Below are 18,842 nucleotides of genomic sequence, written 5' to 3' on the forward strand. Positions count from 1 at the left end.
GGCCTGTTGGGCCAGTGGTTCTCAAATATGACCAAGCAGAATGTTTTTCGTGGCAAGTAGCTCAGATGTGAAGGAAACATTACTGCTCATAACAAGAGGTCCAGCTGGGCTTAGGTTTGGTTGTATTAGAGCCATGAGGAGATTGTACATATGTAAGTAATTCAATACAAGTAACATTTGTAAACACTTGGGGTCTACGAGAATTTCTTTTAAAAAGAATTCCCACCATTATTTAGGTCTCCTCTCTAAAGAGAATAACTTCAGAGAGGACTTTCCCGCCCCTGCTAAACGGTACCCCATTGGTTGGCCTTTGGTCATGCTCTGTCACCTTCTCCAGCTTCATTTTCCTCACTGCACTCAGCAGTAACAGAAATTATTTTTTGTTTACTTATTGGTTTTCTGTTGGAAAACTTACCTGTTGGAAGGCAGCCTTTGAGTTAACTTTGCCTAGTTAATTTACTTGCAGTGCCTAGAGTGGGTCCTAGCACAGAGACAATCATGTTTAGTCAGTGTGGGTGGGCATTGTTGGAGAGTTGGGGGTAGAAGGAAGGCAGAGAGTGGGTCTAGAGAGGTAGAGAGTATTTGAGTCACAAAGGCCTATGGTTTTGCTGAACAGCCTAAAACTGCAGGGGCTGGGCTGTTTCTAAAGGGATCCAAGTCAAGGACTAATTGGGCAGATTCATGTTTTAGGAATGTTAGGTAAAAAGCAGGATAGAACTAGATTGGGGTGGGGTTGCATGAGATGAGTTGAGAGTATTTCATAGATATGTGCAAGAGCTCTGGTGAGAGATGAAGGCCAGAACTATCAGAATGGGAACTCTGAATTTTAGAGATGTTTGGAAGGGAAAAAATACAAGACCTGATAACTGATTGGACTGGGGAATGAGATTCTGTTTCCCAAATTGGTAGGAAGTCAGCAAGTAAAATTAGGATCAAAGCAGAAAGGAATTTGGGTAGGGAATTAATGACAGTACCATGGTCATGCTGAGATGGCCCTTCAGGGATAAAGGTTCAGGCTGGGGTCTCCAATGGGGATGAGGACAGGCAGCAGTCAGAACCACAAGTGAATTAAAATTTCCTGGGCCAGGTGGGTAGGAGGTTATTGCAGGTAGTGAGGGGAGATGACCAAGAATGAAACACAAGTATAGGAGATCGAGTGATGTACACAGAAAAAGAACAGATAGTCAAATTTAGGAAAAAATGGTGGCATAGAAGTGTCAGAGGTCCCAGAGACCACCCTCCCCTGTCCTTTTCCGGTGGAGTCATGCAGATAGCTATTAATGTATTGCAACAATGATGTTTGATAACGTGTACAGATTTTGCAAATCAAGGAAGCTCACCTCGGTCTTGGTATGCAGGGTTATTTATTGGAGGTTAGTCACACAGGCATGGAGTGCCCACAAGGCTGAACCTTAGTAACTCAGTCTCAGCCCCTCCAGAGGTCCAGCTCATGCAGCATGGCCCAAGGCTCCCACCATAAATCACGTTGTTAGTGTAAATGATCTGTCATGGCCCAAGGCCCTGGGTATCTATAGACAGTTTATCAAGCAGGATATTCCAAAGGTTTAGAGATTATCTCCTAGTAGCTGGTGAAGGGCCAGTTTTTTTTTGGAATGTGAAGGATTTCTGTACTCCAAACCTGCTGAGTTAACTTTTACTGCATAGAAACCAAACAGAAAGATTATTTTAAAAAAGAGATTCTATGTCAGTTGCTGCGGAGAGAGCAGTTAAAGCAAGAACTGGAAAGTCAGTAAGTTTGGCAACTTGGATATCACCGATGATATCAGTTTGAATTGAATTGTCAGGGCAAAAGCTAGATTATACACCTGTTAAATGAGAGTTAAGGAATGGGTTGCAAATGTTGAGGTAATTCCTTGAGAACTTCTGAAGAGAAGAGGATTTAGAGTAGGACTAGGATTGCCAGATAAAATACATGATATGCAGTAAAATTTGAATTTCAGATAAGCAATGAAAAATGTTTTGTGGTAAATTACACATAAAATTAAACAGTGTACGGTATTAATCAGTTTTACCCCAATAAACTTTATAAAAATAAAGACTGTACAATTCAGTGATATTTAGTACATTAATATTGTTGTGTAACCAATCACCACTATCTAGTTCCAGAACATTTTCTTCATCCCAAAAGATAACTCCATACCCATTAAACAGTCCCTCCACATTTCCTTCTCTCCCCAGACCCTGGCAACTACTAATCTGTTTTCTGTCTCTATAGATTTGCCTATTCTGGATAATTTAAAAAATGGAATTATACAATATGTAGCCTTTTTTTGGTCTGACTTCTTTTCCTTAGGATAATATTTTTAAGGTTCCTTCATGTTATAGTATGTTATTAGTACTTCATTCCTTTTTATAGCAGAATAATATTCCATTGTGTGGATATACCGTATCTTGTTCATCCATTTATCAGTGATGGACACTGGATTGTTTTGGCTATTGTGAATAGTGCTATTATGAACTTTCGTGTACAAGTTTTGTTTGAACACCTGTCTTCAGTACTTTTGGGTATATGGAAGTGAAATTACTGGGTCATATTTTAATTCTGTACTTGTTGAGTAACTGCCAGACTTTTCCACGGTGGCTGTACCATTTTAAATTCCTAACAGCAACGCACTAGTGTTCCATTTTTGCTACCACTTGTTATTTTCTGTGCGTTTTTTTTAACAGTCATCCTAGTGGATGTGAAATGGTTTTGATTTGCATTTCCCTAGTGACTAATGGTGTTTAGCATCTTTCAGATCTTAATGTTAAGTCTTCATGAACATAGGATATCTTTTCATTCATTTAGGTCTTTAATTTATTTCACAAACATTTTGTAGTTTTCAATGTAGTTTCTTATACCTCCTCAGTTAAATTTATTCCTAAATATTTTATTCTTTTTGATGGTATTGTAAATGGAATTATCTTAATTTCCTTTATGAATTGCTCCTTGCTAATATATAGAAATACAACTGATTTACCCAGGATTTTTGCATAATTCCTTTGTTAGCACTAATAGGTGTGTGTGTGTGTGTGTGTGTGTGTGTGTGTGTGTGTGTGTGCGCTTAGGATTTTCTATATATAGGATTATATCATTTGTGAATAGAGATAGCTTTACTTTCTTTCCACTCTGGATATGCTTTTATTTATTTTTCTTGTCTAATTGCTCAGGCTAGAACTTATAGTACAGAATCAAAGTGGTGAAAGTGGGCATCCTTGTCTTGTTCCTGATCTTAGGGGGAATGCTTTCAGTCTTTCAGCATTGTGTTTATTAGCTGTGGGTTTCTCTTAAATGCCTTTTATTGTGTTGAAGTTCCTTTCTATCCCTAGTTTGCTGAATGTGCAGTAAATAATTTTTCAATGTATGTCCCAAATAGTACATGGGACATTCTTACACTGAACAAAAAAATTTCTATCCAATTTTCAGATATAAGTGGGCGTTTAAATTTTTTATTTACTAAATTAGCAACCCTAAAAAAGATATAGCATCAAGGCTGGGTTTTTTGAGAGGGCTGTTGAGGGCAGAAGAGACTTGAATATTGTTTACATGTTGAGGAAAGGATCCCGTAGTTAGAAATAAGTTGAGATTTCAGGGGAGAGGCAAGAACAGATTGAATAAGACCTGAGAGAGGGATGGAGTTAAGGTCAGGTGTGTACATGGAGAGCCTGGCTGTCTCACTCGCGTTCCCATAGAATTTTGCTGACACTACTGTTCAGGCACTGATTAAATGGTATTAGAACTCTCCATGTCCGTGTTTTGAGACTGTGAGTCTTTTAAAAGTAAAAACTATACCCATCTCTGCCTTATTTTGAGCCTTTGAATTTTTAAAAAGTGTCTACTTGTGCCTAGTAGAGTGCCTTGCACATACTAAGCCATTGAAGGGTGAATTGGCTCCAAGTGTATAAGATTGCAGTCTTCTTCTGGGTCCACATCTGTGTTCTGGTCTCCCTGTGTACTTCTTACTAGTGGGTAACTCTGTGGGTTAGGCTGGGACAGCTGTCTTTCATTTTAACCAGCTCTAAGAGAAATGCACACAAGTCACTTTTTTTCATAGATGGATAAGTAACTCAGTTTAGAAATTATAAGAAGTATTGTACTTCTTTAAAAGCTGAAGTGCCCAATTTATAAAACTGCTCAGTGCATTGGTATTCCACCCACCACCCACTCTTTGAGGTTAAATGCTTTTCTCTTATTTGACAGGTAATCTTTTTTCCCTCTATAACCTGTGTGAGCCTAGTCTTTAAAATATGTGTAACTGCCAGAATTACTTTCCATTACATTTTTGTGAGACTCAAAAATCAGGTTGTATAGGGGGAAAAAAAATCAGATTGTATAACTCAGCTGTGGCAATTTCTTTGTAGGCTAAAGGTGGGTAGATGCTCAGGTGTTCAGAAAGTATCATGGTCACCTTATTCTCTTCTAAATTGTCCCTGCACACTCCCCCACCCCCAGGTTCTGAGTCTTCAACTTGGCTGCTTCAAGCTCCAAAGAAGCACAGAAATCTTCCAGATAGGATGACCAACTTGTCCCAGTTTGCCCAGGACTCTCCTGGTTTTAGCACTGAGAGTGCCACATTCTGGAAAATACCTCAGACATGGTTGGTCACCATACCTTTGGATCTATTCTCAGCCCTTCTCTTTCACTTTTCCTTACTCAGCCTGAATGTAGGGAGGCAGAGGAGGAAGGTCTGTCTCCATCTGGACCTCCAGTCCTATAGGGGCTGTCAGCTGCAAGAAATACTGTGAGCTTACATCTAGAACCTCATTCCTCTCTGATATCATCCTGTGACCTCAGGATCCCATCCAACTGTTTAACTACTTATATCAACTATAAACATATGAAAGGAAAAAAAACCAACTTATCCCACTATAATACAGTGCGTATTTTAAATTTCTGCATGTCTACCATTGCCTCCCAAACTCTTCATGTGTACATATTCGTAGATACAGATTTTTAACAAATGTGTGATCATAATACTTCTATTTTGTATTCTTTTTCTTTATATATACTTTTGGCATTTTTCTACATAGTCATATTTATCATTTAAATGACAGGTACACCAAAAATAAATGTGTCATTCAAGTTTGTTTCTTTACAGTGTGGGTAGTGGAATTAACTAGAGTCTTCTGTTGAGGGACTTAAAACTTCAAGACTTCTGTGGTAATAGAATATTTGGACTTATAAAATAAAAGGCTTCTTAAAGGGTAGTACACGGGGTTCTTGTGACAGAACTATTCTCTATCTTGACTCGTAGTGATTATACAAATCTACGTATAGAATAAAACTGCATAGAACTGAATACACAGGCACACACAGACAAGTGCCTGTAAAACTTACAAAATCTGAATAAGATCTGCAGATTGCATCGTTGTCAGTATCCTGGTTGTGATGTTGTACTGTAGCTGTCCTCAATGTTACCATTGAGATAAACTGGTTAAGGGTATATGGGATCTTTCTGTATTGTTTTTTTATGACTGCATATAAATCTCAATCATCTTAAAAAGTTATTTAAAATAAAAAAAGATTTCTTAAATAAGGTAGCTTTGAAATTTTTGTGAGATACTCAGTAGTAACTTGTTATCCATAGTTCATTTCCTTCATTCTTACTCTTAAAGAATACTCCTCCCTCAAAAAAAAAAAAAAAGGAAGAAAACATCAAGGTGAAAACTGAGACTACTAGTTTATTTCTAAGTAGTTTGTAGTTTGATACTCATTTTTGATGTCTTCAGGAAGCCATTTGCAAAGATACTCCCTCTTCTAGTAACAAAGATGGCAGGAACACATCAGCTAGAGGAAAGAGAAACCCCTTGAAGGGTGAATTGCCTCTAAGTGGTTCAAAATTGCTGTTGTTATCTAGCAGGCTAATGACAGACTTTTATTTGTGTAATTTTTTTTCCTGGTTATAAGGCTTCTATGACATCCCTCTGACCAATAGCTTTCAAACTTTTTTTTTTTTTTTTTTTTGCTGCAGCCCTTAGTAAAAATACCTTTATGTCAAAACTCAGAATAAAAGTAGATGGATAGATGGATAAATAGATTCATATATTTGTGTCTGAAGCAAAATATTCACAAAACACTGCTGCTTGCCCTCATGTGTCGAGACACTGTGACATTTTCTTTCTATTCTTTATAATTTTAAAAAATGATTTTGACTCAGTAATTCGAGTTCTTGATTCCTGATCTTTGGTTTGAAAAAACACTCCCCTGGTCCACCAGGTAAAGTAGTCTGAAGCCCCATGGCATAACATTCAAGGCCCTCCCCTTCTGGCTCTATCTGCCTTTCTAGAGCACTGCCTCCTCCTTCCCCCTCTAGCTAAGTGGCATGTTCAGCATTTCCTGACCCTGCCTCACACTGTCGCATCTCTATGCCTTGACTCTATGGTCCCTCTCCCTAGTGCCCTTCCCTTTTTGTTCCTGTTCTTGCCTCTTGTTTCCTATAGTCAAGCATATATGGTCCATTGTACCATTAGTATGTAGTATCTGTCACTTTTCAGAATTGCCATGAGGTCAGGCATGTATCCTAGTTGTCCCCAGTTTAAATGTTACTCCTGACTTCTGGGTATACTTTTGGCCAGTGTTTTTAAATTTTTTTCATCAAGTGCCATAATAAGAAATAACATTTTATATTAGATCTAGTATGTACATTTGTCGTATCTATTTGTATAAAATGAAAACAAAAGTTTCATGACAGTCGATATTTTGCATTCTCTTTTAGTTATTTCTTCCTTCAACCCATAACTTGATTTCACAGTCATAAATTAAAAACATTGATTTAAACCATCCTTTCCCACTCTGAATGTCATCTGCAAAAAGCTCTCATAAACTTTTATATTCCATAATCATTGTTAGAAGGAAGTCTGTAATACCTCAAGATGTGTGGACAGGACCATGAAGTTAAAATGAATCAACTGGATATATATATTTCAATATAAAAAAACCTTCAAATAATAATAGAAAAGCAAGTTATACAATGACATTCATGGTATATTATCATTCAAGTATATTAAAAATACATAAAACTACTGTATGTTTATGGATACACACATAACTATACTGATTTGAATGAGCAACATCAACTTCAGATACTTGCTTCTTGGTAAAAAGGGAGAAGAAATAGGACTGGTGGCGTTTTTGTTTATATCTTTTAAATTTAGCTCAACACTGAAATGAGAAGCAAACATGGCAAAATGTTAACATTTACTAAATCTAGGTGGTGGGTATAAGAGCATCTACTATGTTATAATCTTTACCTTTTATTTTGTAATAAAAAGAAAATCTATAAAGAAAATTGACATGTTATCTGCTTATAAACCTCTGTTATCTTGCTATCTTATAATGCCATTATTATCTGCCTCCAAGTTGCTTCTTTGCACTGTGGGATACTTTAGCTATGATGTGTGGTCCCCGATTTAACTCAGACTCAGTCTTTCTTGTACTTACATGCCAAATTCGGAGAAGGCGGCTATAATTTATAAATATTTACCGGACAGTGTTTACAATGAGTTCAGGTAACACTTGGCCATTTCCTAGGCAGGGATAGGGAGGAAGTCTTCCTGGGCGAGGCTGTTTGCATTTTCATATGGTGAGCTATTTTTTTCTGGATTAAGCATTAGGCAGGAGGCCCTTGACCTTAAAAGATACAGGGGTGTTGAAATCAGAGAGATGATAAGATCATACAAAGATTTCAGTGGCAACCAGAGTCCTGTAGACTCTGTTTGGGCATCACTGTTTTTGAAAAACACTAGATACCATCATTTGTAAGATACTTTTAAAAAGGTCTGTCACTCTTGTCCTGCAATGGCACAGTCACTTACTTCAATTTGATCTCCAGTACTAATTTGTTTTCAGTCACTTTTTTCCCCACTCATTCTTTGTTGTTGTTATTACTATTATTATTATACTTTATTTTTTTAGAGTGGTTTTAGGTTTACAGAAAAATTGAGCAGATAATACAGAGACTTCCCATTTACCTTCTCTCCCTTGCCCACAATTTCTGCTATTATTAACATCTTGTGTTAGAATGGTACATTTGTTACAATTTATGACCCAATATTAATATATTATTATTAACTGAAGTTCGTAGTTTACATTGAGGTTCATTCTTTTTGTTGCACAATTCTGTAGGTTTTGACAAGTGTATTATGTTGTGTATCTTCCATTATAGTATCATATAGAATAGTTTCACCACCTGACCATTTCATTTTTATCTCTGTATTCCATGCCTAGCACAGGACTTGTAAATGTTATATGAATGTGCAATAACATCTCATCTAAAATTAAATATGAGCTATCAAATTCAGTACATTTTGAAGAACATTTAAAGAAAAATCTACCACAACCAGATCTTATCCTAGGAATAAAAGGATGGTTTAAAATTAGAAAAATGTGTTATATCTCATTAGTCTGTCAGATAAGAAAAATGATAAAACAGTGTATAGAGAAAATCAAAATTCAAAGCATATTCGTGATTTTCAAAAAACTAAAAATTAGAATGATTTATTAACAAAAAGTGTTTCAATCTAATAATCAGTATTATGTTCAAAGATGAAACACTATAGGCATCTTCTAATGGGAACAAAACAAGCATAGCAACTCTATTATTATTTTGTATAATTCTAGAAGTTTTAGCTAACATGGTAAGATGAGAGAAATAAGAGTTTACCATTTTGAGAAAGAGGCTCCTATTATTACTGAGATTGTAGAAACCTCCAAAAAAACTGAAAATCTATTAAAATTAATGAGTTCAACAGGACAACTGAATACATAATAAAGATACAAAAGTGAACAGCTTTCTTATATATTGGAGAAACTGGTTAGAAAAATTAATGGGATAAAAGGATACTATTCATAAATAACAGGCTTCACAAGAAACATGTAGGACCGTTAAGAAAAAAGTCAAAATTGTAGTATGACAAAAATCTACTTAAGATTTTTATCTTAATGTTTTAATAGTGAAAGTTTGCAAACAACCTAAATGTTCACCAAAAAGAGAATGGTTTATTATTTATACCTTATCCTGTTCCAAAATAACTTCAAGGTAGCTTTCACAATAGACTCTATGACAAAAATTAGTGAAGAATTCAGGCAGAGAGAAATTTGAGGCCTGGACCACTGAGTTTTTTAGCAGCCAAAGTAAAGAAATGATCATGAGCAATTATATGATTCATATTTATACCAAAAAATATTGAGTTGATTGCAATTAACAGCTGTTCCTAGTACTGAAACCAAAGAGAATTTTCTCATGGGTCTCCAAGAGAAGATTCTGTGCTGAGTAGAGAATGATCATTTTGACAACCTAATGGAACAACACCCAACTTTATAAAACTGTTTCTTATGAAATTCCTTGTAATGGGCCACACAAAACTAGTGAAGAGTTTGGTGAAGTATTTGCAGTGGGGCAAGGAGTGTGTGATGGTTATGGCTGGGATAAACATAAGGATAGTCCAATGCACTGCTCTGAGGGACTGCTCACTGGAGTAATACATTTTAGAGACTAAAATTGTGGTTCTCAGCTGATGTTGTATCACCCTGGTATCCTGTGAATCTTCACAGATTGGCCACTGAGTTTTTATCAGTGTGTTACATATATTTTTGCTACAGCTAAGGATCCACACTGCTAAGAAGTCTGTCAGATGGTGGGGTGGGATGCAAATGCAGCAGCCACCAAGGATGCCAGGCAAGGAGGCGAGAGATGCCACTTGGGCAGACACTGAAAAGAATTTAACTTGGATGGACTGAACAGTCTCCATAAATATTCTCTCAAATTTGGTAAGTGCTGTGGAGAGCAAGTAGGCTGTGTCTGTCAGATATAGGTCTATATGCTTAAATAGTTGACTAATGGAATTAACCCCGATGAAGGTTGAGAATGTTCATGAGGTGAAATGCTTGAATAGAAAGCTAGCTCACCTAAAGGTTTTCTTCAAAAAAACAATTCGAGGCTTGATCCAACACATGTTAGAGAGGGCAGTCAAGGTTCCATATTTCTCCATAGTAGAGCTTAGCCATATTAATTTTAAGTTTAGAAGAACTGAGTTTTTTTTTAATGAATGATACCAAACCTTGACCTAAGTAACAGAAAAAATAAAGTTATAAGGTATCCATATAACTTCCTGGTAAATCCTTCAAGGTAAATGGTGACCAAGTAAACAGTGACCAGAATGATTTGGGAAGGTTTGGAATCTGAGTCCCAGCTTAACCTCTCTTTGAGTCTCAGTTTCTTCATCTGCAAAATAAGGATATTAGTCCTCACTTTAGGGCTAACCGGTTGTTAAGATTTAAGTAGAATAAAATCCCTGGTGGACGACTCTAAGCCATGTTGTGTTTGTGCCTCCCTGGCCAGTGGTGTGTTTTTTGCTAATAGAGGGTTTTTGTTTGCTGAGATACAGTGCAGATAAGACCTTGTAAATTATCACATTGATTGGTAGGGCAGTCAGATTCTTTCCTTTCAGGTGTCTGAGGTGGACTTTTTAAAAGTTATAACCAAAGTTCGAAAGCCTTTTGTTCAACCTCGCCCTACTCATTCTGGTCATCTCTCAAGTCCAATCACAGGAGCAGGTGTCTGGTGATAGCTGAGCCAGGGGTTAAAGACAAAGAGCAATTGTCCTGAGAGTGGTCACATCTGGGCAACTCTATCTCATGCTATATTTACTACTGAGTTGGGTACACAGATAAATTTTGAAGACTTTTCCATTTGACTTTATACTCACAGGAGAGCTCTTTGTCATGGCTCCAAGAAGACCTTGCCCAACTTGCTCTGGTCCTGGCATTTAGGTTTTCAAAGAAATTAATTTCATGATATGTAGAATAAAGTTAAAAGACCACAGTGTGAAGCGTCCAAGAAAATAACGAGGAGATAGGAAGAATGTGAATGTTGGTGAAATTAGTGCCTCCCACTAGGCAATCAAATCAATACTTCAAGGAGTTAGCATTGTTACCTCTGCCAGAGTTTGTTTTCCTTGAAAGAAAGGAACAACGCCTGAGATGGGGACTGTGGAGATAGAGATGATGGCTGACTAGAGATGATTGTAGACTAGTGGTACCTTTATCTTACTAATACTAACTACCTTTCAGTATTTTGATATAATGAACTTTCTATCTCTCTCTTTTTTTTTTTTATTTAAATTTTTTAGACAAGGCAACCCTTGGTTGACCTCACAGATTACAAGGACCTTGTCAGTTTACAATCCTTTATTTTTTATTTTTTATGCCCGGTCTTGCTAGGTGGTCTCCCATCCAAGTACTAACCAGGCCCGACCCTGCTTAGCTTCTGAGAGCAGACGGGATCGGGCTTGTTCAGGGTGCCATGGCCATAGACAGTCCTCAGTTTTCCATCTCCATTCTCCTTGGTGATTTCACCTGTATCACAGCTTCCACACACACACACACACGTATATACATAAGCATACATGCATACATTGTGTGCGTATACACAAATGCCATAACTACTATAAAGGATAAATTTTTAAATGTGTTAATAAAATTGATTTTCATGTTTAAATGTTTGAGTATGACCATACTAGAAGGCATAAAGAAGTAATCAGAAGCTTTTACCAACATATAGAATCACCTAGAATGTAGACTGTTAAAATGTAAACTGTCAGGTATATTAGCATTACTCTCAGTGATGTGGTTTCAGCCGTGGTGAACACCTCATGGTAAAGATCTGAACAAAACAAAGTACTATCTTCCCATGATACATGGAAGTTCCCTTCCTAGAAAATTTAGCATATATTAAAACCATGTTAAAAAATACTTTGTGTTTGTAGGTAAAACCATGTTAGGGACTAGGCTGAGATAATAAATATTTAAAGATTCCATGGCAGATCTTCACTATGCAGAAACTTCCCACTAAAATGTTGCAGGACACTCAGTGTGCCTGGCCTCTGCAAGTGGCACCTACTGATCATGACGAAGACCTCAGAGGGTGACCTGGTCCCTCTTGGGCTAACCGTTTTTCATGGCCTTATCAGCCAGATAGAAAAGCATAGCATGGCTGGTTGGCCTCACCCAAGGAATTCAGATCCATTGGACAGGCTCGCCACTTACTGAGAGGGATGTTTCTAGTGGCTTCCCTACTTCTCTACAGTGAATACCAAAGGCTATTGGACATTGGTTATTTTTTTTTCCTCTAGTTTTGTTGAACTGTCATTGACATATGACATTGTAAAAGCTTAAGGTGTACAACGTAATGGTTTGATATACATATGTATTGCCCAGTGATTACTGTAATAAGTTAGTTAATATCCATCACCTCGTATAGTTCTTTTTTGGTAATGAGAACTTTTAAGATCTACTCTCTTAGTAATTTTCAAATATACAGTACAGTATTGTTATCTATAGTCACCCATATTGTACATAACATCCCTGGAACTTACTGTTACCTTTTGACCACCTTCACCTGTTTTCCCCACCCTGGACACTGGTCATTGAAATGACTGTTTAGATTAGATGTCCTTTTAAGGTGATTCCAATGATAAGATTTTCTATTTCTTAATAATAATGTTTTTGACTTATTGTTTTTTGTTTTAATAAAATGTTATTTGCATTAACAAGTGTTAAGTAACAAAGATGCTTAGCACACTATGATTCTCTTCTGTGACCCTTTCCATTCTACACTCCCTGGCTAAATAAGCCTGTTCTTTGTCTGAGCTCAGCCACTTTTGACCCTCCCTTTCCTAGGCTGAGGCCCTTGCTGAGCTTACAGGCCCTTGTCTCCAGTGCATCTAAGAACTGGCCAGCCAGAGATATGGCAGTCTTTGCCAACCTGCTCAGTCTGCAGTAGAAGTCTCCATGATTATTCAGTGACTCATTTTTCCCCAGCATTACATGTAGGATACAAAGAGAGTGAATGTATACGAAAGTTTTTGTTGTTACCCTGCTTGATTCTTTTCTCTTAGGAATCAACTCCTAAAAGTTTAAAATTGAATTTTCACTTGTCTAATACCAAGTTTTATTTTTTATTTAAGGCTGTTTCTGATGCTTGGAAGCTATCCTTTCAGCCACAAAGATGGTAATAAATCTTTGCCTCCCACAGTTCAGACCAAGAATTTACTGCAACAAGGTAAACAAAATAAACATATAAATACATATATACATACATACATACGTACATACATACACGATATCTATTTGTCATGTTTTTCCCCATTTCCTGCCTTGGATAGTGAACTTAATTCATGCTTAATGTGCTTTCACCCTCCTTATTTTAGATTCCATCAGATGATATTTAGGTAAGCGAGGGTCAGGCTGTACCTCTAGAGTCAGACAGTTCCATTACAAGGTGAGCTGTGACTCGTTTTGTGGAAGGTCGTGTTCATTGTGTTTTTCCTTTCCCTCTGGTGATAAATTTTAATTTTGCTCAATGTCAGAGTGAAGGTAGGAATACTCTCTCCCCCAGTTCTTGTAACTTCAAATGCTAGAAATAATGGCTTGTATTTGTTATTTGGATTCTTTATGTGAATTAAGCTGCCTCCCCTTTTGTGTAAGAAGGGTATCTTTCACAGCTCAGAGCCTGGAATAAGGAGGCTCTAAGGGAAGAATTGGACCCCTCCCCTAATTTGGGGTTTCTGCACTCAGCGTACTATTTTAGGTTCCCAGATTAAGTTGACTTCTTCAGACAAAGATATGTTAAAATTTCCATTGGTTATAACAAGTATTAGAAGTATTAAAAGGAGAAAAAGCTATTCACAATCTTATCTTACAGCACATTCACTTTTAAATTTCCCTTTTTTTTTTTTTGTGGTCCTTTTCCCTGTGCACACACATGTGTCTTTTTTTAACAATGGCGTTCACCATTCATAGATTTATAAGAAGCTTGTTTGTTATACCTTCCTAGGGAAACTTGTTATAATGGTTATAATGGGTAGCCCAAATGCAAAATTGAGAACTTTAATGACTGTCTTTGTTTTTTATAAATCTGCATGTTTTCATCTTCTGAAATAAAAAGGAAAAAAACCCCACTAGTATATATGCCCCCTTTTCACAGAGATGTTATTTTGAAGGGATTTCGATTGGGTTAGGCAGAGTTTTGAGGATGAGCAGTACTTGGGTACACAGTTGCCCTCAGCCTTTAACCTGATCTTGGGTACCTGCAGAAAAACCCAGACGAATTCGATGTAATAGAGGAAGTTTTAAATGAGGAACTTCAGACTTTCTTTAAAGAGTTTTCTTAGAAATGGCAAGTTCTTGAAAACTAGCTGTCTTCATTTGGATCTCATCAAATCAATGTGTCTCGTACTGTCATTAAATCTAGATATCAGCTGATGGCTATGAAGTAGAAAATCTCATCTCTGAAGACCTCACAAAGAGAAGTCATGGTTTTAGGACAGAGTATTTCATTAAGCCACCAGTTTATGTGACAGTTTCTTTTCCTTTCAATGTGGAAATCTGTAGAATTAATATAGACCTCGCAGCTGGGGTAGGCCAGAATGTTACTGGCCTGGAAATGTACACATCCGCCTTATCCAGCAGAGGTTCTTGGAATACCCCTGAATGCCGGACCCCGGGCCCAGCTGAGCCATCCATCCCGGACAAGGAAGCGTTCACCTTGGTAGGCAAAGTCTTCTTGAAAAACCAGAGCCAAGTGGTGTTTAGCCACAGGGGTTTCAAGGCCAGGCCACCTTTTGTCCCGATGGAAGTCACACTCCCTTCTCCTGCTATCGTGGCCCAGGAGCTCTGGAATATGAGAAAACCATGTGGCCCATCTCAAGATCTGTATCACTCATGTGACAGGCAGTGGTATCCCTTGCATCAAGCGGTTGGAAGTGTGGGGTCAGCCAGCCAAAACCTGCTCACAGGAGGTGATAGACAGTGTCCTGCTGGTTGCTTCAGAGAGCCTCCCTCAGGACTTGGCTCTCCAGGCCCCGGCCTTGCCCATGGAGAGTGACTGTGACTCTGGGAGCCAATCTGAGGGCGAGCATGCCCCCTCCAACCTGCAGGAACTGGCTGAGGTAATTCAGGATGTGCCTGAGGAGTTCCTGGATCCCATCACCCTGGAGATCATGCCTTGCCCCATGCTGCTGCCCTCAGGCAAGGTCATCGACCAGAGCACACTGGAGAAGTGTAACCGCAGTGAAGCCACATGGGGCCGAGTGCCCAGTGACCCTTTCACAGGGGTAGCCTTTACTCCACACTCCCAGCCCCTGCCTCACCCCTCCCTGAAGGCCCGTATCGACCATTTCCTGCTCCAGCACTCCATTCCTGGCTGCCACCTGCTTGGAAGAGCACAGACTGCCTTGGCAGTGACCCCTTCTTCCATTGCTCTGCCATCTCGGAAAAGGAAGATGGAGCAGGCTGAACATGCCCTAGACGGTAGCCTTGGTGTAAATGCTTCTTGTTTTTCTACCACAAGCCTTCTGGTCTCACCCACTACCTCAGAGCACACTGCTAAGAAAATGAAAGCTGCCAGTGAGCTTGGTCTGACACACATGGACTGCTCAGCAGGTAATATACCATCTTATGTCCGTGCCCGTTGTCATTGCTGTCCCTCCCTGGTGATAACTTGGCATTACTGCCCTTCGTTTTATGCTTTGCCAGCTTAAATTATCCCAAAATATACTGGCTTAAAGCACCACATTCATTATCTCATAGCTTCTCTAGTCAGGAATCAAGGTGTCACTTGGCTGGATGATCTGCTTCAAGGTCTTCCAAGGCTGCTATCAAAGTGTCGGTGGGGCTGCAGTCATATCAAGGCTTGACTGGGGAAGGATTCACTTCCAAGCTCATCCACGTGGTTGTTGCAGGATTCAGTTCCCTGCTGAATTATTGCACTGGGGCTTCTCTTCTTTGTTGGCTTGTGGCCAGAGTGCACTCAATTCCTTGCCTCTCAAGGTCAGCATGGGAGCTGTGTCCACCAGAGTGTGCAAACAAATTGGAACTCAGTCTTGAATAATCTAATCTTGAAAGTGTCATTCCATCACTTTTGCTGTATTCTCTTAGAAGCAAGTCACGTAAATCCAGCCTACACTCAAGGGCAGGGGTACCCCAGGGCAGGAGTGTCCAGAGGTGGGGTTCCTTGGGAGCCATTTCAGACACTCTCACTGTTTTAATCTAGGATTGGTGGTTGAATTTTGTGTAATACCTTTTCAGTATCAATGGAGGTGAAATTATGATTTTTTTATCCTGAGATCTTTTAACGTGAGAAAGTACATTAATAGACTTTCAGTATTAAACCATTATTAAATTCCTAGAGTAAATTTCGTTTGGTCATGCTCTTTTTAATGGGCTGCTTGGTTCTGTTTGCTAGTGTTTTATTTAGGATTTTTACATTTATTAGTGAGATGGGACTGTTCTGTGTGTGTGTGTGTGCGGGCATGCGCACATATGAGTGTACAAACCATATTTGATCGGGTTTTAGCATGAATGATTTATTTGCTTCATAAGACAAATTAGGAAATTTTCCTATTCTATACTCTGAAACAATTGAATCGTATTAGCATCATTTACTCTTTACACATTTGGTATTATTCCCTGTGATTGTCAGTGTTTGGTGCTTTTGGAGCTAGCTCTTTGACAGCTTTTTCTTTATGAAAATTTGTCTGTTTAGATTTTATTCTTTAATTTCCTCTCTTACTCTAAAAGGCCTGTGCAGGTAGTAGTTAAAGTTTACATTGTGTCTTCTTTGAATTTGAGTGTAAATTGTAGTTACCATGACCCCCAGAAACTCTTGGAAGTATCTGAGGTGCAGTGGCCAAGACAAGGAGAAAAGTCCTTAGACCCAGATATCTGTGGAGGTCCCCAGTGGTATTAGCCTTGACAGATTTGTTGGTGACACAGGATCATGCTGACCAGTGCTCCTTCAAGGGCCCAAGCTGATATCTGTGTCCTACGAACTGTAGACAAAACGTTTCATTTCCCACTTTGGGCAGTTTAGAAACCAGGCAGGTCTCTGGTTCCTTTCTCGGGCAGCTGTCACCCTCCTCCATTGCTTTCACCGTCAGCCCATTGCTTGGCTTTCTGTAGACCACACAGACAAGGCCCCTTGATTGTGGAGTGGGCAGAGTGAGGTCTTAATTGTTCTACTTGATAGTAACTGCTTTGCTTTACCTAAAGCAAATTTACAAATGCCTCGAGTGCAGGCCAGTGGCCCCGCAGAGCGGTGGGATCCCTGGAGGGGAGGAGATGGGGAAAGATCAGACTAAGGCTGCTGGGGAGAGAACAGGGCAGGGAGCTGGACATTTGCTTGCCTCAGTCATTTCTTTGGCTGGCAGGGAGGTCTTCAGAAAGTAGAGTGTGGTTCTGCTGGTGAGCCACAAGGTGGCCTCTGCCTGCCCCCAGTTTATCCAGGAGGAGGAAAGCTAACACAGAGCCCGGAACCCTGAAAACGGGTGGAATAGTAGCAGCTGCCAGGGTCCCCAGGCTTTAACTCCAGTATTGTCATCACAATCCACTAGTAGATATTAGGGAAGACTTTATATTTGTGTCTATTTGAAGCTGGAAGTGCCATTTTTGTAGTCCTCAGCCAAACTTCTCTCTGGATATTGCGGTCTGTGCATCTCTTGTTAGATCCAGTGTCCCACGAGCAGAAGCTGTCACAAAGCTTGGAAATTGCCTTGACGTCGACTCTTGGCTCCATGCCCTCCTTCACAGCACGGCTGACCAGGGGACAGCTCCAGCACCTTGGCACAAGAGGAAGCAGCACTTCCTGGAGGCCAGGCACCAGTTCGGGTAACATGGGGCCTGTCCACCTCCTTGGAGCCCTTGAGTGGTGCACTGGGCCATGCCTCTGGGGCTCTGTGGATTTCCATGCCCAGCTCCTTAGCCCCAACACCCAGGCCGGCAGAACCTGGTTTCTTTCCTTTTCCAGGGAGAGCTGAGGGGCAGCCTGTGAAGTTTAACTCTTCACAGGAAAGGCTTTCTTTAGTCAACTCTTAGTGATTCTGTGGGCTTAGGGTTTCGCTACCCCTGCTGTGTTTTATGGTAAGATCTAATGCTAGTTGTCTGTCCTTAGGACTTTTGTTTACTTCTCCTCTTTAGTTTATTTTTTTTATCTGTCTCACATCTGATGTCTGGGGTACTTTATGTAAATGTGTAGTTCGGGGTTGAGTATGTCATCTTCATCCCTTAATAACATTTTCTTAGTCTTAGAAAAGAACAGTGATAGTTTACTGAGCCAATTGCCTGAAATGAACCTGGGACCACACTGGATGGTGGAATCAATTAGACTACAAAGTGAGAGGACTTGACTGGAATGCTGGGGCATCTTCTCCAACATGCAGCCTGGTGGGACTGATGATAAGGCGTACTTGCTTCCTCCTGCCTAGCCAGAGCCAGGCCCTCCTGTGGTTTGGATCGCAGGCCATCTTGCCTCTTCTGCCTCTCGTCCCCACCTCCTTGTCTCTCTAATTATGTTTGCCATCCTAACCATTCTCAAGAACCTGCCATGTTCAAATAACCAGCAATTTCCATGACCCTAAATAGGACAGTCACTTATCCTCTCAGCACTGTCTGATGTGGCTAACCAGCCTTTTTTTCTTGAAACACCTTCTCTCTTGGCCTTCCAGATATTCTGCTCTTTTTCTTCCTGTTTTCAGTGGTCCCTCTTGCCATTGCCGACTTTTCCTTCTCTTCCAGGCTCTGGTCCTGAACCTTATTCTTTCAGTCCTCTCTGTCACCCAAGTGAGAGCCCATTTGGCCAGTGACTGGCCAGGCTTATCTGTAGCTTCCACCTCTCCTTGGAACTCAGACCCCGACCTCCCAGACAGCCGCTTGGCCCCTCCACTTGGGAAAGTCGTGAATCTCTTGAGTGAACATTCTAACTCGAAACTTCTCCAAAGGTTCTCCCCCACCACGTCCATCATCCCGTCAAGGGTAAGGAGCAGCATCCTCTGCCCTTCTGTCAGGC

General features: G+C 39.7%; 1 protein-coding gene across 1 annotated transcript in view; it reads left to right on the forward strand.

Annotated features, from left to right (window-relative positions):
- UBOX5 (U-box domain containing 5) overlaps window positions 1-18,842 on the forward strand; it is a 31,058-nt gene that overhangs the window by 10,247 nt on the left and 1,969 nt on the right. Inside the window, 4 exon segments of the mRNA XM_015597133.2 lie at window positions 12,967-13,061; window positions 14,253-14,686; window positions 14,688-15,442; window positions 17,504-17,665. Coding sequence (XP_015452619.1) covers window positions 13,008-13,061; window positions 14,253-14,686; window positions 14,688-15,442; window positions 17,504-17,665 — 1,405 coding nt within the window. The 5' untranslated portion in view covers window positions 12,967-13,007.

The sequence above is a fragment of the Pteropus alecto genome, unplaced genomic scaffold (genome assembly GCF_000325575.1).
Source record: "Pteropus alecto unplaced genomic scaffold, ASM32557v1 scaffold45, whole genome shotgun sequence".
Taxonomy (NCBI): Eukaryota; Metazoa; Chordata; class Mammalia; order Chiroptera; family Pteropodidae; genus Pteropus; species Pteropus alecto.